At 38.0% G+C, this 20224-nt stretch overlaps 1 protein-coding gene across 4 annotated transcripts in view; it reads left to right on the top strand.

The window, feature by feature from the left end:
- LARS1 (leucyl-tRNA synthetase 1) overlaps positions 1-20224 on the top strand; it is a 69888-nt gene that overhangs the window by 30156 nt on the left and 19508 nt on the right. For all 4 annotated transcript variants that reach the window (XM_017513228.1, XM_017513227.2, XM_017513229.1 and 1 more), the window contains 13 exons: positions 778-865; positions 948-1024; positions 1524-1577; positions 3067-3207; positions 5396-5473; positions 10003-10088; positions 10174-10239; positions 10352-10434; positions 11141-11279; positions 11626-11838; positions 14057-14114; positions 17139-17202; positions 19108-19291. In XM_017513228.1, coding sequence (XP_017368717.1) covers positions 778-865; positions 948-1024; positions 1524-1577; positions 3067-3207; positions 5396-5473; positions 10003-10088; positions 10174-10239; positions 10352-10434; positions 11141-11279; positions 11626-11838; positions 14057-14114; positions 17139-17202; positions 19108-19291 — 1331 coding nt within the window. The remainder of the gene's footprint in view (positions 1-777; positions 866-947; positions 1025-1523; positions 1578-3066; positions 3208-5395; positions 5474-10002; positions 10089-10173; positions 10240-10351; positions 10435-11140; positions 11280-11625; positions 11839-14056; positions 14115-17138; positions 17203-19107; positions 19292-20224) is intronic.

Genomic DNA, 20224 nt, shown 5'->3' with positions numbered 1-20224 from the left:
CTTTGTTACCCAGCCTGGAGTGCAGTGGCACAATCTCAGCTCACTGCAACCTTCACCTCCTGGGTTCAAGCAATTCTCCTGCCTCAGCCTCCTGAGTACCTGGGATTACAGACGCCCGCCACCATGCCTGGCTAATTTTTTGTATTTTTATAGAGACGGGGTTTCACCATGTTGCCCAGGCTGGTCTCGAGCTCCTGACCGCAGGTGATCCGCCGGCCTTGGCCTCCCAACATGCTGGGATTACAGATGGGAGCCACCACGCCCGGCCTATATTCATTTTTTAGTTGATAGAAATTGTATTTATGGTACACAACATGTTTTGACATATATGTACATTGTGAAATGGCTACATTAAGACAATTAACAAATTCATACCTTACATATTTTCTGTGGTGAGAACAATTAAAATCTAAGTCAGGTGCAGTGGTGTGCACCTGTAGTGCCAGGTACTTGGGAGGCTGAGACCTCAGGAGGCTTGCCTGAGCCCAGGAGTTTGAGCCGGTAGAATGCTGTGATAGCGCCTGTGAATAGCCACTACACTCTAGCCTGGGCAACATAGCAAGGCTCTGTCTCTTAAAAAAATCTACAGGGCTGGTTTCAAGTATACAATACATTGTTATTTCCTATAGTCATCATGTTATACAATATACTTCTAGAATTTATTCCGATATATTTTTGATTACTAGCTTCTCAGGGCTTAAAATATTAACATAGTTTTAATTTTAATGGTCACAATGAATTTCTTCACCTTTTGTCTTGATTTTTTTTCTTATGCAGGAAATTCTTGGTGCCTCACTTTCTGCACCTTTAACATCATATAAGGTGATTTATGTTCTCCCGATGCTAACTATTAAGGAGGATAAAGGTAAAGAGTCTATGCACTTCTACAGATATTTTGGTAATCACATCTTGGTTCTAGTCATTAATTCCACACTTTGTTTTATAAGGCACTGGTGTGGTTACAAGTGTTCCTTCCGACTCCCCTGATGATAATGCTGCCCTCAGAGACTTGAAGAAAAAGCAAGTAAGTATCTGAGTTTCATATTTGTATTTCCTCCTCCCATCTCATTGCTCAGGTACTGCTGAACTACACTGGGGGACTAGGCTAAAAAGCTAAGCATTTATTTTTAAACTGCTACTTCTAACCTGTTTCTTGATGTTTATATATTTCCTGTGGTTTGAATTTTAATTATGTTTCACAGAATTTTGAAAAAGTTTTCTGATATTCACATTTTCATTGAAATCTAGCATATGAACCTCAGTTAAAATGATATGTGTATGTCTTTATACATTTTTGCTTTTGGCTATACATTTTCATCATTTAGGCTGTTCATTATAACTTAAGCTATTACATTTTTGAAGGTTACAGACCCCTTCTTAAAATATTTGGTAAAATTAGAAAATTGCTCTCTATGGAGAGAAGAACAAATAAATAGTTTTAAGAAAGTTTGGGGGTTGCTTCTCTCAGTGATTTTACCAGTAAAGTGTTGATCATTAGTGTTAAATTGCAAATTTTTTTGTAGGCCTTACGAGCAAAGTATGGAATTAGAGATGACATGGTCTTGCCATTTGAGCCGGTGAGTACGTAGATAATTCAGAATATTCACATCCATCTTTTTATCAGAGAAAAAGAAGTGCTAACATGTTTTCCTTGTAACAAAATTAATTGATGGAGTATGAAAATAAGAGAGAGTTTGCTTAAGTATTTACTCACTTTTCATTCATATCTGCTATTGTAGATAAGACCAAAAGAAAAAGTAACAATTATTTTCTTACCACCTGGCATCTGCAGTTCTGGAACAAATAGCACTTTTGTTTGAGATGGAGTTTCACTATTTTCGCCTAGGCTGGAGTGCAATGGTGTGCTTTTGGCTTACTGCAACCTTCACCTCCTCAGTTCAAGCAGTTCTTCTGAACAATTCTTCTGCGTCAAGCCTCCCTAGTAGCTGGGATTACAGGTGCCTGCCACCACGCCTGGCTAATTTTTGTATTTTTACTAGAGATGGGATTTCACCATGTTGGCCAGGCTGGTCTTGAACTCCTGACCTTAGGTGATTTGCCCACCTTGGCCTCCCAAAGTGCTGGGATTATAGGCTTGAGCCACTGCACCTGGCCTACAAATAGCTTTTTAACATAACCAATAGTAGCTTGCTTTGCTAGTGTGATTAATTTCCTGGCTTCTAAAGACAAAATTTTGCCCTATTATGCATGAATGTTTATTTGTAACCATAATAACTTTAACAAAATCCTGTGCAACTCTGTTTTATGTTTCTTGAATTTTCATATTAGTGTCTGTAGAAGAAAATCTTTTAAATTACTAGCAAGTGATTTTCATTTCATGAAGGACCCAGAGGAATTAATGTAAACCAAAAGCACAACCATCCATGAAACTAGTTGTTTACTTCAGTGGTCCCCAACCTTATGGTGCCAGGGACTGGTTTTGTGGAAGACAGTTTTTCTATGGACTGGCAGGGTGTGGTGGGGAAATGGTTTCGAGACGAAACTGTACCACCTTACGTCATCAGGCATTAGATTCTCAATAAGGAGTGTGCAACCTAGATCCCTTCATGCACAGTTCACACTAGGGTTTGTGCTCCTATGAGAATCTAATGTCACCCAGGATCTGACAGGAGGCATGGCTCAGGGGGTGATGCTCACCTGTTGCTCACCTTCTGCTGTGTGGCCTGGTTCCTAATGCCATGGACTGGTACCAGTCTGCATCCCTGTAATTGGGGGCCCCTGGTTTATATATTTTGCTAGTTTTAGCATGAATTACTTAGATAATTATATGCCAGCAGAGGATAGAGTGCTGGGAAAGGGGTGTGTGGTAGGGGCAGGGCATTGGAAGAGGGTTTGGTGCACAGAGTATGGATGGTTCCTGTGGAGAGTAGGAGAACAAATTTACATCCGGAAGTTAGTCTCTCTGTGATTACTCAGTGTGTGGCAGTGTCGTAATGACATATAAAATCCAAAATATCTTTAATGGACATTAGAGGCAAAAGGACTATGCCCCATAGGGCTGTGTTAAGTCAGTGTGAACAGGTTCCTGATTGCTGTTTGCTGCAGGTGCCGGTCATTGAAATCCCAGGTTTTGGAAATCTTTCCGCCGTAACCATCTGTGATGAGTTGAAAATTCAGAGCCAGAATGACCGAGAAAAACTTGCAGAAGCAAAGGAGAAGTTATATCTAAAAGGATTTTATGATGGTGTAAGTAATTTTTTGTTTTTATTTGATTTACTCCATGCTCTGTGGCTTTCTTCTTAATTAGAAAAAGTGTGGAAAAATTTAACATAGTTTCACCTATACATTGATTTAAGAGCTTAATATGAGAATGTATCCTGTTTCCAAATTTCTATTTTTTTTTTCATGTCCTTTGTCCAAAAGCATTTTCAGAAATTGTCTTTTTTGTGCCCTCTAGGGATCTCTATGGAGTGAATTTCTTGACATGATATTTCAAATTAGTTCATATTGTTATGCAGTAAACTTCAGAGGTTTATTGAATGGAGAACACCTGGTTCCTTCTTTTGCTCTTTTAGTTAAGGAGTTTATATTTTAGATAAGCAGTTTTTATTCAGTCCATTAATTTATTAATGTCTACTAAATGCCAGGTGAGCTCAACAAACATGTTCTGAACCATTCTTTTCTCCCAATTGTGCATATGTTAATGTGGTTTATGTTTCTATGGAAAGAAGGCTAGGCTAGAGAACATAAAAATTTAAACAAGTTGTTAGGTGCTTCAGGTTTAAATGAAGACTTTTAAGGACATCAACAAGTGTGTTTTTTAGTTTCAGCTTTCCTTCATTTTTCTGGATAACCAAGAATTGGTTATATATCTTTTATTGAAGTGACACATATTTTGAGTGATGATAAAAGCCAACACTTATATAGCACTTATATATTGGCTTACATAATTCTGAAAATAACCCCATTCTGAAGTGTAGGCAGTCTTACCCCAATTTACAGATGAGGAAACAGAGGCACAAAGAGATTAACTGATTTCTTCGAGATTAGTCAGATAGTTAGCCAGGGATTCAAACTAGATAGCCTGGGTCGTGTGTGTGGGGTGGGGGGTGGTTAGGGGGACTGGGAGGGTAGCCTGGTGTGTGTGTGTGTGTGTGTGTGTGTGTGTGTGTGTGTGTGTGTGTGTGTGTGTGTGTGTGTGTGTGTGTGTGTGTGTGTGTGTGTGTGTGTGTGTGTGATGGAGTCTCACTCTGTTGCCCAGGCTGGAGTGCAGTGGCGCGATCTCAGCTCATTGTAGCTTCCACCTCCTGGGTTCCAGAGATTCTCCTGCCTCAGACTCCCGAACAGTTGGGACTACAGGCGCATGCGGTCATACCCAGCTAATTTTTGATTTTTAGTAGAGATAGGGTTTTAACCTATTGGTCAGACTGGTCTCGAACTCCTGACTCACGGACAAGTGATCTGCCCACCTCAGCCTCCCAAAGTGCGGGATTACAGGTGTGAGCCACTGCACCCGGCCAGATTTGTGTTCTTTTTTTTTTTTTTTGAGACGGAGTTTTGTTCTGTTGCCCATTCTAGAGTACAGTGGCTCTGTCTCATCTCACTGTGACCTCTGCCTCCTGGGTTCAAGCAATTCTGCTGCCTCAGCCTCTCGAGTGGCTGGATTACAGGCGTGCACCAGCATGACCAGCTAATTCGGATTTGTGTTGTTAACTACACCATAATGTTCATTAAATATAACTTCGTTATGTTGGATTAAATAAATATTGAATTATTTTGGTACATTAGAGGTTTAGAATGTCAAAAAAGAATGCCTGTCTTTTCTACCTAAGATAGAACAATTTGAGAGAAATACAAGAGTCATGTAGATGAAGGTGAAAATATCTGCTTTATTACCTAAGAAAGCTGGAAGGGGATTGAGACTTAATTGGTGGCAACAATGGATAAGCTAATACTTTGCCCTAGAATGTAATTGGCCTACTGAGAAAAAGATAGAGGTGAAACAGTAGGCCTCCTTCTAAGAGCAAGGTTTATCACATGGCCAGGCAAAGAATACTCACCTGCAGCAGGCGGGGTTACAAAGAGGAGCCTAAATTAGATGAAGCCGAATATGCTTAGTTCTTTCTGAAACCATCAGGAATGAGGCGAGTTAGTGTAGTTGAAGCCTGTCCACGTGGAAACTTAAGAAGAAGTGGAAGTGAGTATTCCTTCCTAATCATGCTCACACTAGGTATCTCAGTTACTGACAGAAAGATAAGTGTTATAAATATTATCATGCTATACCAAAATGAAAAATTACCGTTATCAATATGATAAATTTCATACTACAGAAATTTCTGTGGGCAGAGCAAATTAATTAGGGAAAATTAGGAAAGAAACTCAAGGCAGATTCTAATTGTTTTATATGTGTTTTTCTCCCTTCTCATCCTTTTAGGTCATGTTGGTGGATGGATTTAAAGGACAGAAGGTTCAAGATGTAAAGAAGACGATTCAGAAAAAGATGATTGACACTGTACGTCATAGGCTATGCTCTGAAGGCTGTTTTAGAAGAACTGTTAGTTGATAGACTTGACAGTGCTATTGGCAGTGAGTTCTGTAGTAGAACCTGGGGCTGTAATAAAGATATATAGTTTTGCAGCAGAAAATAGACCTATTTAGCAATTCATTTAACTTGAACATCCCATCTGTAGTGGTGCTAAAGGTCATGTTCTAAAGTCAATGTGTGCATAGCATATATAGAGAATTTGGATGATATTTCTGGCAGCGGCCATTGTAGATACTGGTAGTAGTTACAACCCCTTCTTTCTTTGGTGTTTTTTACTGTCATCCTCTCATCCTCCATTTTTGTTATCTCTCTCTTCTAATTAGCTGAGTTAACTCCTACATTTTTATTTTTGACAACTTTGTATACCCATAATACAGAGACAATAAGTCTGTTAGGCTTTTTGAAATAAAAAAGCTGCAAATTTCCTCATTACCTTTCTGTAATTTAAATTTCTCTTCCTTGCAGAGGTTGACATTTAACCATTTTAGTACTGATCTAAATGCTTGTAGTATGATTTTTTTCCCCCCCAGGGTTAGGCATCAGCCACTGATGACCTCCTCTTAGAAGGAGTAGGAGGAAGATCAAGGTTACGCTCTTCCCCCTACTTTTTGTTTTCTCTTACGTCCCACATTTATCAGTATATACTGCTGTATATGCTGTCTTCTTCATACACTGTAGCAATAACTAATGTTAGATCAATAGTCATTATTTACATTTTTGAGACATGGCTCATCCATAATGTAGTGTACAATAATTTTTCATCTTCAGCTTTTGGTTTTCCCTGGGATTAATAATTATGTTTAATTTTTTTTTATTCTTTATTTTTTTTTTTGAGATGGAGTCTTGCTCTGTTGCCCAGGCTGGAGTGCAACGGCACACTCTCGGCTCACCGCAACCTCCGCCTCCCAGTTTAAGCGATTCTCCTGCCTCGGCCTTCCACGTAGCTGGGATTACAGGTGCGCACCATCACGCCTGGCTAATTTTTCTATTTTTAAGTGGAGACAGGGTTTCACCATGTTGGTCAGGCTGGTCTCGAACCCCTGACCTCGTGATCTGCCTGCCTTAGCTTCTCAAAGTGTTGGGATTACAGGCATTAGCCATTGCACCCACCTTTTTTTTTTTTTTTTTTAAATTCTTAACTTTTTTTTTTGAGATGAGTTTCACTCTTGTTGCCCAGGCTGGAGTGCAATGGCGTGATCTCGGCTCACCACAACCTCCACCTCCCGGGTTCAAGCAATTCTCCTGCCTCAGCCTCCCCAGTAGCTGGGATTACAGGTATGCACTGCCACGCCCAGCTAATTTTGTATTTTTAGTAGGGGCAGGGTTTTTCCATTTTGGTCAGGCTGGTCTCGAGCTCCTGACCTCAGGTGATCTGCCCGCCTCGGTCTCCCAGAGTGCTGGGATTACAGGCATGAGCCACCATGCCCCGGCCTTAAAATTCTTATTTTAAAATATCAATACTCTGTTTCTCAACTCTTTCCCAACTGTATATTCTCTCACTCAGTTCAAACACATCAGTACGCTTTCAGTTCTGTCTCAGAGAAAGCTCTTCCAGAGCTTTCTGGCTTTAGTCTGAACTTGTTGCTTACTGTCCTGATGCACAGATGTTATCTTGTATGTTCCTCCAGTATTACTAAGAATCCCCTTTGCTTCTTTTGAGCTGGATCTCCTGTTTCCTTGATCCCATGTCTGCGTCTTTCTTGTATTCTTTCTCATTTTGGCGAAGCTCTGCCTCTGAGCTTTTCTGAGAAAGGGTGTCTGGAAGGTAAATTGTTGTGACTTTTCATGTCTGAAATATGTCTTCTATCTTTATATTCGATTGCCTGGGTATGGATTCTGGATTGGAAATAATTTCCCTTAAAGACTTGAGGACATTATTACCTCATTGTCTCCTGGTTCATTGATGCTATTAGGAGTTGAAAACTCTTCTGGTAGTGACTGATGTTTTTGTAAGTAACTTGTTTCTCCTGACTTTGGAGCCTTGTACAATCTTTTTTTCTCCCAGTGTTCTGAAATTTCATGATTTGCCTTGGTGTAGGTCAATTTTCATTCATTCTACTGGGTGCTTGGTGGACCCCTTCAATGTGGAAACTTGTGTTCTTCAATTTGGGGAACAATTCTTGACTTTTTTCTTGATTATTTTTTTCTTATTCTCTATTTTCCCTTTTTGATTTCCTGTCATTCAGATACTGAACCTCTTAGCTCCTGGCAGTCCTGCTAGTCCTCTTTGTGGGACAGTCCCTCAGTGTTTTCCTCTTGAGCTTTTGTTTACTATGTGCTTTCATTTACTATTTGTGTGTGTGTATGCATACAAATTTATAAGAACTTATTTTTAAAGAATCTTTGTTTGGAAAATTTCAAATGTATAAGAAAATAGAGAGTAGTATGATAAATTCTTGTATACCTATCACCCAGATTTAACAATTACTAATTTTGGGCCAGTCCAATAATTGATTTTTGTTTTCTGATTGATTTTCTTTTTAAATAGGGGTCTTGCTATATTGCCTAGGCTGGTCTGGCTTTGGGCTCAAGTGATCTTCCCATCTCAGCTTCTTGAGTAGCTGGGACTACAGGCATATGCTATCATGCCTGGCTGATTGGTCCTTTGTTGTAGGATGCTATTCTTTTTTCATAGGTGGGACATCTTAATCTTATTTCTCGGAGGAAGGCTGTTGACATATAATATATTTGGATATAAAAGATTGTTTTTGCATATGGGTAGGACTTGTCACTGGGCTTCACTGGGGGAGATCTAGAAAGGGCCATTTGGGCCTTGGGGACTCCCGGATGTTAATTTTTTTTTTAGTATTTGCATTTGGGTTTGTTAGATTTCCTCACAGAGGATTCTTCCAATCTCTAGCTCAAAAGGTCTAAGTGGCCAGGCATGGTGGCTTACGCCTGTAATCCCAGCACTTTGGGAGGCTGAGGTGGGCAGATCACTTGAGGTCAAGAGTTTTAAACTAGCCTAGCCAACATAGTGAAACCCTGTCTCTTCTAAAAATACAAAAATTTTCTGGCTGTGGTGGCACCTGCCTGTAATTCCAGCTATTTGGGAGGTTGAGGCACGAGAATTGCTTGAACCTGGGAGGTGCAGTGAGCCAATATGGCACCACTGTACTCCAGCCTGGGTGACAGAGCACTGTCTCAAAAAAAAAAAAAAAGGAAAGAAAGAAAGAAAAAAGAAAAAAGATCTAAGCAACTGAGCATTTTGGGAGTTGAATGGGAGAAGATAGCTGGGAATGTGTACCAACATGGTATGCTGACTTTCACTTAACTCCCTTGTTTTTACCGTGTTACTTCAACTTTCTCTCTAGTTCAGAGACTTTTTTTTAATCTTTTCCAGAGAAATAGCCTTTTTGTTTGTTTGTTCTGGCATAGGTAGGGGCAGTATATGGGATTCTAACCTCTATTTTATTTTTTCACCACTTCCAGGATACCCACTTCTTTAAATGACTTTAGTTGGTGCTCTTCTTTTCAGTCTCACCTTATCTCTATTTTTAGAGCTATTTAATGCCACCAATTTCTGAGTCTCTTAGAGGTACTAGAGTACAAACTGGATTGCTTCTCAGATTTTTCTATTGTTGTCTTAGGATTCAGATAGCTTTTTAATTTCTGCTAATACATTTCTCATTCATGTCACTTTTTTGTTTTCAAAATTCAGTGAATATTTTTTCTTCTCTCATTCATTTTGCGTTTGGAGGTTCATGCCACTTGTAAAAGAAAAAAAAAAACCCTCATTGTTGTCTTTTTATTGGTATTTTGAGAGGGAGTTAAATGTCTGTTTTTAATTTACCATCTTTAAACCAAATCCCAGTTATTTAATGTCAGTGAGAAGAATTGCATTAAAAACAGAACATAGAATCATTTTATGAATAATAATGCTGAATTTTGTTTTTAAAAATTATCCTAACCTAAAATGTTTAGGATCATAATAGCATTGAAAGAGATTTATGTTTGGTAAAAAAATCAAAAGCATGGTCAGTTTTCTAGTGGAAATTTTTCATGGCACTATAAATCTTCAGTAACAAGATTTTCTATGTTTAGTCTTTGTGTGTCTTTTTTATTTTTAAGCAGTTTATAAGAAGGATTAAAAAGCTTCCATAGGGCTGTGCCCTCCCCACCCCCGCCAAAAAAAAAACTCAGAAAACTGTCATAGGAAGCCTAACCTTCAAACCTTAGGATTCAAAACTGCTAACCATCTTTTGTGGGTATTTTTTTCCTCTTTGTTCACTGTTTTATTTTTCACTGAAACGAGATAATCTGTAGCTGGAGAAAATGATCCTCTTGAGGAAAATTCATGCCTTTTTAAAAGCAAGTGTTATATAGAGAGAAAGGTAGAAGGTAACTGACCTGGGGAAGATGGGGAAGACATAATGAAAATGAGGGGTTTCAGCTACTGGTGGTGTAGCATTTTTTTGAAGAAATTTTTATCATCTTTGAGGAATGAAGATTGATTTGACTTAGTATCTAATACGTTTTTATTTACCTTCCTTCAGGGAGATGCACTTATTTATATGGAACCAGAGAAACAAGTGATGTCCAGGTCTTCAGATGAATGTGTCGTGGCTCTGTGTGACCAGTGGTTAGTCTCTCTTATAGCAAGATAATTCCCCTAATCAATTTGCTTCTCTTTGACTTAAAAAAAAAATCAATTTGTCCACTCCCAGGTACTTGGATTATGGAGAAGAGAACTGGAAGAAACAGACATCTCAGTGCTTGAAGAGCCTGGAAACGTAAGATGGGAGAAAGGGAGGGAAAAGAAGATGAAAAATTTGGAAACAATAAAGTTGACATGAAACAAAGAAGTGAAGTGTTAAAAATACTTTGTCTTTTGCCTTTTTCTAGATTCTGTGAGGAGACCAGGAGGAATTTTGAAGCCACCTTAGCTTGGCTACAAGAACATGCTTGCTCAAGAACTTATGGTCTAGGTAAACAAACTTTAAATTTTTCTGTTTGGATAACTTTGCCAGTTACACAGAAAATATACGTTTTTACGTTTCCCCTCCCCTCAGCTCTACTGTTTTCTGAATTGAAAGCAAGAGGTTTTGGTTAGATGGTCAGGAAAACTAGGATGTAGTCCCCTATCATCTACTTGGTGGTAGAAATATGTCCTCTCTAATCTATATAGGTTTTATGGTGTGACTTTTTTATAGAGAGACTCCAAGCTTCAATCATTTTGTCTTTTTTTTTTTTTTTTTTTTGAGGCAGAGTCTTACTCTGTTGCCCAGGTTGGAGTGCAGTGGTGTGATCTTGGCTAACTGCAACCTCTTCCTCCTGGGTTCAGGTGATTCTCCTGCCTCAGCCTCCCGAGTAGCTGGGATTACAAGTGCCTGCCACGATGCTCGGCTAATTTTTTTTTGTATTTTTAGTAGAGATGGGGTTTCACCATGTTGGCCACTTTGGTCTTGAACTCCACCTGCCTCAGCCTCCCAAAGTGCTGGGATTACAGGCATGAGCCTCCATGCCTGGACCATTTTGTCTTTTATCTACTATTTTATTTTTATTAATCAAGAATAATTTAAGAGCTTCCTAAATAAGTTATCTTTGTAAATGCTAAAGCCTTTTTCTTAAAAATGTGGATTCTGTAGATGAAATGTGTCTTAAGTTCCTCATGCATTGCTTTTTATTTTTCAGGCACTCGCCTGCCTTGGGATGAGCAATGGTTGATTGAATCACTTTCTGACTCCACTATTTACATGGCATTTTACACAGTCGCACACCTGTTGCAGGGGGGTGACTTGCATGGACAGGCAGAGTCTCCGCTGGGCATTAGGTTGGTAAACAGATAAGGGAAAGGAGCATAATTTGTTAGTAAGAGTTGTAATCTTTGATTTACATATTGAAATGTTTTCATAAGAATTTATTTAGCAGAATTTAGTTGTAATGTTTTTGGTTTTTTACTATTGAACTGGGAAAAATTAATAAATAGCCCCTTATTATCATTATCTACTCTTCATTCTTATGGAAGCTATTGTCCTTATTTATTCCTGTAACTACATTAAGAAAGAGATTCCTAATTCGTGGTCAGATTTGGGTATTGATTCTTTCAAAGAAATTACATATATATATATATATATATATATATATATATATAATAGTTTGTTTTATTTTTAATACAGACCGCAACAGATGACCAAGGAAGTTTGGGATTATGTTTTCTTCAAGGAGGCTCCATTTCCTAAGACTCAGATCCCAAAGGAAAAATTAGATCAGTTAAAGCAGGAGTTTGAATTCTGGTATCCTGTTGATCTTCGAGTCTCTGGCAAGGATCTCGTTCCAAATCATCTTTCATACTACCTTTATAATCACGTGGCTATGTGGCCGGAACAAAGGTGAATACTAAAATTGGTGTGGACTAAATTTGTTGATTGTCAATAGGGCTGTCTTGTGCCTTCAAATATCTAAGAAATTATTGTGGAGGAGATAGATTTGCCAGTTATGTTCTTTTTCTTATCTTAAATGTGTCCTATAGATAGATTTGCCATTTACATTCTTTTTCTTATCTTAAATATGTACTAAAGCAGAAAGGTTACCTCCTATCTGTTATACCCAGAAATCCACATACTTGCCCGAGGCACCAAAGCACATCATCTCAGGTGCATTGCTGGTCTGCTAGTAATTCATTTGACCTGTTGGATACAGGAATGATTCTAGAACATTAGAATTGGAAAGAACCTTCTCTTTAGAGCAGAGAGCCCCAAGGCTCTATCATTAGTTGTTGCAACATTCTGACTGGAGTTTGTTCTTCAGAGTAATCCTTCTATCCTTTTCCCTCTTTACCTAGACGTGTCTACTTTTCCCTCTAGTCTCTCAAGTAGCTGAGGAAACAAACCTGTCTGTTCCAGTTTTATTTCATAAAACCAACACAATCTCTTGTGACTTCTTGTATTTAGAATATAAGAATAAAGAATAAAAGGAATATTTTGAAGTAGACAAATAAATTTTTTTTTTTTTTTTGAGACAGACTTTTGCTCTTGTTGCCCAGGCTGGAGTACAGTGGCATGGAATCCCAGGTTCAAGTGATTCTCCTGCCTCAGCTTCCCGAGTAGCTGAGATTACAGGCGTGTGCCACTATGCCTGGCTAATTTTGTATTTTTAGTAGAGACGGCATTTTACCACGTTAGCCAGGCTGGTCTCGAACTCCTGACCTCAGGTGGTCTGCCTGCCTCGGCCTCCCAAGGTGCTGGGATTACAGGCATGAGCCACCGTGCTTGGCCCAGAGGAATAAAATAAATTTAATGTGCTTCTTACACTACTTGTCATCCAGTATTATTACTTACTTAATTGATTTATTTATTTTTGTGACAGAGTCTGGCTCTGTTGTTTGGGCTAAAGTGCAGTGGCATGATCTTGTCTCACTGTAGCCTTGACCTCATGGGCTCAAGTGATCCTCACATCTCAGCCTTCTGAGTAGCTGAGATTAGCCACATGTCACCATGCCTGGCTAAGTTTTTTATTTTTTGTAGAAATGAAGTCTCACTTTGTTGCCTAGGCTGGCCTCAAACTCCTGGACTCAAATGATCCTCCTGTCTCCGCCTCCCAAAGTACTCGGATTACAGGTGTGAGCCATCACACCTATCCCTAGTATTTTTCTCTATTGTTTAAAATGTATTTTCAGGCAAATTGGGTATCCCAGAAGTATTCTTTACCAATAAGTTGAGTCTTCATCCCTTTGCATCAATTTTTTTCACATTTATTAGGTTTTTAAAAATTATAGATAAGTAATAACATCAAATGCTTATGTCGGGTACTTTAAATCACTTTTATTAGTTCCTTTCACTACAGCTTTTCGAGGAGGATCTTTAATATTCATTTTCTATAGGCAGGGAATTGTACTGAGGAATAGAGGAACAAATCATCACCCAAAGCTACCCCACTAATAAATGACAGTATGGAAATGCAGAGAGATTGGCTCCAGAACTCTTGCTCTCAACCTCCCATATGATCTCATTGCTAGAATGAATGAATGACATGTACATAGTTTGAAAATTTAAAGAGTACATAAAGGCGAAAAGTTAAAAGTGAACTTTCACCCTTGCCTGCACACTGCTCTATTTCCCAAAACTCATCATGATGCTATTGTTCTCTTGTGATTTTTATATACCAGCATCCTATAACTCTTTTTATTTTTTTATTTTTAAAATTTTATTTCTTTTGCTTTTTAAAAATTTTTTTAATTTCTTTTTCTTTTTTCATTTTGCTCACCTGCAACTGTCTTAATCGAGTTATATCTATTTTTTAATGTATACAAAGAAACCACATTGTTTATACTGTTCCATGTTTTCACACTTATTTTTCAGATCTTTTTATATCCGTATGCGTAGCCCCACCTAAGTAGTTGCATGCTTGTGTACCTATATCATAGTTTGTGTAGCCAGTCCTTTGGTTTGTTTTCATTTCCCATTACAAAAGACTACAGTATATATCCTTGTACAAAATGTATCTTAGCAAACCTTTATGAGTCTATTAGCTTTTACCTCAGAATTTTAAGCCTGAACCATCATCTTTCTTTGTCTCTTATTTTCTGTCTTTAAACATTTACCTGTGAAGTGACAAATGGCCTAGAGCTGTGAGAGCAAATGGACATCTCCTCCTGAATTCTGAGAAGGTAAGGCTTATTGCATCTTGAAAGTTTAAAATTCTGTGGAAGGCTTTTCAGATTTAGGGTATAGCACTCTTTTTTTTTTTTTTTTTTTTTATTTGTGTAAGAAATAATGTGTCTGGGCATGGTGACTCATGCTTGTAATCCCAGAGCTTTGGGATGCCAAGGTGGGAGGATCACTTGAGTCCAGGAGTTCAAGACCAGCCTGGACAATATAGTGAGCCCTCACTATATAGTGAGCTGCTACCAAAAAAATTAATAAATAAGAAATAATATGAATTAATCAGAGTTAAAAACCTTCTAATTAGCATATTTAGGACTAAGCATAAATTAATTTTTATCTTTAAAATTGAGCAAGGGCAGTAGGTAGTATTAATTGAAGGGAGAGATAGGGAAAAGTTGCTTATTTATAACACTTGTATTTAGATTGGCAAATGGTGACAATAAATTTTTTGTGTGTTTTTAGTAAAGACAGAGTTTCATCATGTTGGCCAGGCTGGTCTCAAACTCCTGACCTTGTGATCTGCCTGCCTTGGCCTCCCAAAGTGCAGGGATTATAGGTGTGAGCCACCAAGCCTGACTTGCTTTTTTTTTTTTTTTTTTTTTTTTTAAACAAATTCACCTTTATTTATTGACTTTTCATTAGTTTAAATCCTTGAGGGGTACAGCATCACTCAGATTCTGTGTCCAATAGGAATTTGTCATGAGCCAAGCTACTGTTCCTGTGGGCTTGAGTTACCTTTCCCCAGATTACTCTGGTTTTGCTTGGTTTGCCGCCAGGAGTCGCTGTATTGTTCTTTGCTTTGTATACATAAGCACATCTCTCCCAAATAGAATTGTTTCATCTTGAGTATAAATACCTTAATTTTTTTTTTTGTTTTTTGAGATGGAGTCTCGCACTGTTGCCCAGGGTGGTGTGCAGTGGCGTGATCTCGGCTTGCTTCTACCCGTCTCCCAGGTTCAAGTGATTCTTCTGCCTCAGTCTCCTGAGTAGCTAGGATTACAGGTGACTGCCACCACACCTGGCTAATTTTTTGTATTTTTAGTAGAGTTGGAATTTCACTATGTTGGCCAGGCTGGTCTCAAACTCCTGACCTCGTGATCGGCCTACCTTGGCCTCCTAAAGTTCTGGGATTACAGGCATGAGCCACCGCTCCCGGCCAGCACATTTAATTTTACAAAGAGCTGTGTGTTATAGAGACCCTGCTTACTGTATAGCCAGCAAAAATGGCCTTGGACCACAGCCTTCCAGACATATTTCCTTTTAGAAGTCCTGTTGCCAGCAGGCCTCCACAGGATCCACGCTGGCAGGAAGAGCTATTTTTCTTACTAATTTGAGAAAATGGTTTGGTGCTGTTTGTTTTATACCGTGACTGTCCACTAAATTAGTAGAAAGATAGAATTTTGGAGTCTGTAGGATTTTTAGGTGTCACTTAATGCTCCTTAAGCGTATAGTAGCCCTCTCTATGCTTCTACTGTTATTGTCACTACTGTTACTGTTAATAATATGCATGTGTGTTTTTTTAAAACAGACTTCATAGGACTTTATCTTATTAATCAATATCCTCAGTAGGAAGTTCTGCAAACATGACAGACGCCTCACTTGCCCCTATGATACTTTTGTGCAAATTAGAGAAGGCACCCCTCCTTGACTTAAAAAAAGTTACAGTATTATTTATTTCTCATTAATAAAAATGGTAACAAATTGGATTTGTTACAACCAATGAATTTTGCTGTAACCAACTGAATAGTAATGACAGTATTAGTTGTCGTAAGTGTCTGTGTCATAATGAAAATAAGTTGTAGGGGGCCGGGTATGGAGGCTCATGCCTGTAATCCCAGCACTTTGGGAGGCCAATGTGGGTGAGTCACCTCAGGTTAGGAGTTCGAGACCAGCCTGGCCAACAGTGAAACTGTGTCTCTACCAAAAATACAAAAAAATTGGCCAGATATGGTGGTGGGCACCTGTAATCCCAGCTGCTTGGGAGGCTGAGGCAGGAGAACCACTTGAACCGGAGAGACAGAGGTTGCAGTGAGCTGAGAATGCGCCATTGCACTCCAGCCTGGGCGACAAAAGTGAAACTCTGTCTCGAAAGAAAAAAAATAAAGAAAGAAAATAGTTGTAGGTTTAAACAAATGGCAGATGACATAAATTGCATTATGTAACATCAGACTGAGCCTGTGCCATAATATTGAAAGGTAATTTAAAAAATTCCTTCAAGATGATCTGTATATTAGACTGAAAAACTGCTGTTTAGAAGCACAGGCGATTTTAATAGATTTTGTTAGATCAACAAGGAACTTGATTATTCAATTTGTTTCTTCTTTAAGTCAAAGAGGAACAATGTATATATTATTCCTCTTAGAACATGACATTTTCTTTGGTCTGTCTGAACGTTGTTGTACTATATTGATTTTATTAGAACAAGATATGTATTGCCATGTAGTATAATAGAAAACTGATACAGTCATCATTTCCTTTTGACATCAGCATTTTGAAACAATAAAGATTGCTAGGCTGTGAGCAGCCCCTCTTCAGATGAGTTGCCCTCAGGCAGAGCACAACTTGAACAACCAATTATTGTGACCCTAATTAATGATAGGAGGGTTCCTAAAATTCTAACTCCAACCTCATGAGCTGGTCCATTCCATTGCAGAATGATTCTAATTGCTGTAAAGCTCTCTCTTAGGTAACCAGCTGGTGTTCCAGAGTTATAATAGAGTCATTACACATATCTAACCCAATTACCAGGAGAGAGTATAGGCTAAACCACAGTGGACTGAGTCTGAGTCTGGAGGTCCTCTTCTAGCTGTGTCACTGATAGCTGAGTAACCCAAACAAGTCACTTTATTGGCTGAACTTCAGTTTTGACCTCTCTAAAATTAATGTAATATATCTTTTCCTTTCAGTATTTCAAATTCCTTTTTGTTTTTATCTGGTCATGACTAACCTAATTAATTTTATTTGGTTGATTTGATTTATTTTATTTATAATTACTATTATTAATGCTTGATCACTGACTCTTTCAGATGTCAAAATCCACAGGCAACTTCCTCACTTTGACCCAAGCTATTGACAAATTTTCAGCAGATGGTGAGTAAACATTTTTCTTATTGCTGTTCCATAGGGTCCAGCTCTCCTTATAGAAGACAAGTTAAAATTGGTATTTTAATTTTACTTTCTGTTTTGCTTTTTAACAAAATTAAAAAATATTAATGTTTCCTTTGTGGATGAGCAACATAATATTTAAAATATAAGAATTGCTGACATGATGTCTTCAGGAACAAATCAAGCGGAAGTTACTTTGAGTCTTCTTTTAATGAACTCACTATCGTTGCTAAGATTCAAGACTTGTTTTGTAAAGATGTTGAGTATGTAGAAGTTTTCCAAGGTATTTCCTCTGTATTTTATATTCCATTCTTTTAAACTGAGACAGAGTCTCACTCTCACCCAGACTGGAGTGCAGTGGCATGTCTTGTCTCACTGCAACCTCCATCTCTGGGGTTCAAGTGATTCTCGTGCCTCAGCCACTCAGGTAGCTGGGATTACAGGCATGTGCCTGCATGCTTGGCTAATTTTTTTATTTTTAGTAGAGACGGGGTTTCACCATGTTGGCTAGGCTATTCTTGAACTCCTGGCCTCAAGTGATCCACCCGCCTTGGCCTTCCAAAGTGCTGGGATTATAGGCATGAGCCACCATGCCTTGGCCTGTATTTGGTATTCCTAAAGGTGTCTTGAACCCGAGAACATTCATTTTTTTCAGAATTTTTTTTTTTTGCCAACCTCAGTCCTGTTACATTTTATTATTACTTTGTCAAGAGAAGAAATGCACTGTGCTGAAGGAACCATTAATTTCTTATATAACTAGTCATTGGTCATCAAAGTACTTCTTTTTATTGATCATGGCTAACGCAGTTTGTGTTCTTAGTATTTTGACTGGACACCAAAGCCAACGGCAGAAAGAACTGTATCCAAGTACTATAGTTAGTCTGTTTCTTACAAGATATTATAAGCAATTATGAAACTACTTTATGTATATATTAGGATTGAATAAATAAGTAAACAGGTAGATAATGAGAACCTCTGCCTCACAGAGCTCACTATCAGAAAAAGAAGCTATAAATAAGTAAAGAGAGAATGCTAGAATGAGCCCTATGGGGTTGTATTGGATTTGGTGATAAAAGTATGAGTTTATGATTTTTATTTTATATATAGATATTAAAAATAGACATAGATATGTGTATGTATGGGTTAGTATACAAATATGAATTGTTAAGTGAAAAAGGTAAAGGGTAGAACTTGAATGTTTTGATTGGACACCAAAGCTAAAGACAGAAAGAACTACATAATGAGCTCCCTCTTTTTTTTTTTTTTTTTTTTTTAACAATATAGTGTTCCATTATAGGGATGTCCTAAGGTTTAATTGATGAACATTTAGTTTTTTAGGTTTTTTTCCCCAATATTTTAGAAAGGAAAATTTTGGTAGTACTAAGAGGTGAGATTTGAAAAAGTAAAGTCTTATTAGTGGTAAACTTGTAAGAACCTAGTTTTAAAACTGAGAAAAATTCATATGCATTTGTACATTTAAGGTACCAGTATGTATTCTTATGCATTAAAATATATTATGCTACCTCTAAATGAGGCTGAGATGTTAAGAAAACCACAAAGAAATGTATATCTATATCTATCCCCAGTTTATCATTTTCTGTCTCTGCCTTATTAAAGATCACTTTATCTCATTAACTCAACATGCCTGAGAAGAAACATATAATGGTGCTAAGCAGATGCAAATCAATATAGATGGTTCGAATATTTTAACATCACAGTTAGGGATGCTACCTTTTGGTGATTTTAATTTTTGTTTTTGATCTGGGACAGTCCTTTAAAGCATTTGTTAATTTGTATATGGCCTTTGCAATGTACCCAGCTGGACACAAAGGACACAATTGATACACAGTAACCCTATTTTTAATTCATTGACTTTTTTTCTTCTTCCAGGAATGCGTTTGGCTCTGGCTGATGCTGGTGACACTGTAGAAGATGCCAACTTTGTGGAAGCCATGGCAGATGCAGGTATTCTTCGTCTGTACACCTGGGTAGAATGGGTGAAAGAAATGGTTGCCAACTGGGACAGCCTAAGAAGTGGTCCTGCTGACACTTTCAATGACAGAGTTTTTGCCAGGTAATCTGTAGATCCCAATCATTTTGTGTTTTAGAGTTACTTAGTCCTGGTGCATTTTAAAGTTTTATTTTTTCAAATAAAATAAATTAGTGATAATAATAGCTAGTATTCATTGAAGGCTAACTTGTGCCAGGTACTATGCTAAGTATTTTGTGTCCGTTGTCTGACTTTAGCCTCAAAGCAACCTTATATAATATAGATGTAATTAGCTCTGTTTTATAAATAAAGAAACTGAAGCTTAGAACATTAAGTATTTCTTTACATGCTTCAAAACTAGTAGTTGCAAACTTGGGATATGAACTTGCTTCTGTCTGTCTTGAAAACCTGTTCTCCTAACCATTTTGCCATGCTGTCTTGCTTTAGAACAGGGCAAGATGGTTAAAGGGAAAGTAGATTAAAAGAAAAGGATAACTATTTTTGGAGTCATCCTAAGCAATGGTATTACAAAGATAATAAGACATGATTCTTCCTTATTGTCTAGCAAGAGAGACAAATACCCCATCAGTTTTTTTTTTTTTTTCCCCAGCCAGTTTCTAAGTACAATAATAGAGATAAGGAGAATTCAGCGATGTCATGTGAATTCTGGGTTTCTTGAAAAATAAACAATGTTTTCAGGGAGAAGAGAAAGTGGGGATAAGCCATGGAAAGGGTCTGATATTTATTTGAAGTACATTATCTGGTGGGCAGAGGTAGGAGATGAAACAGGTTGGGGCCAGATTAGGCCAAATTAAGAAGGACCTGGATTGGTATAAGAAATTTTTTTCTAATATCCAGTATTAGTTATTGTAAATGCAACAATTAAAACCTGACTATGGCCAGGCACTGTAGCTCACACCTGTAAACCAGGCACTTTGAGAGGCTGAGATGGGAGGATTGCTTGTGCCCAGGAGTTCGAGACCAGCCTGGGCAACAAAGCAAGATTCCGTCTCTCCA

This window comes from Cebus imitator, unplaced genomic scaffold, assembly GCF_001604975.1.
Source record: "Cebus imitator isolate Cc_AM_T3 unplaced genomic scaffold, Cebus_imitator-1.0 Scaffold489, whole genome shotgun sequence".
Lineage (NCBI taxonomy): Eukaryota > Metazoa > Chordata > Mammalia > Primates > Cebidae > Cebus > Cebus imitator.
The sequence above is the reverse complement of the archived record's forward strand: the minus strand, read 5'-3'. Positions and strand labels throughout refer to the sequence as shown.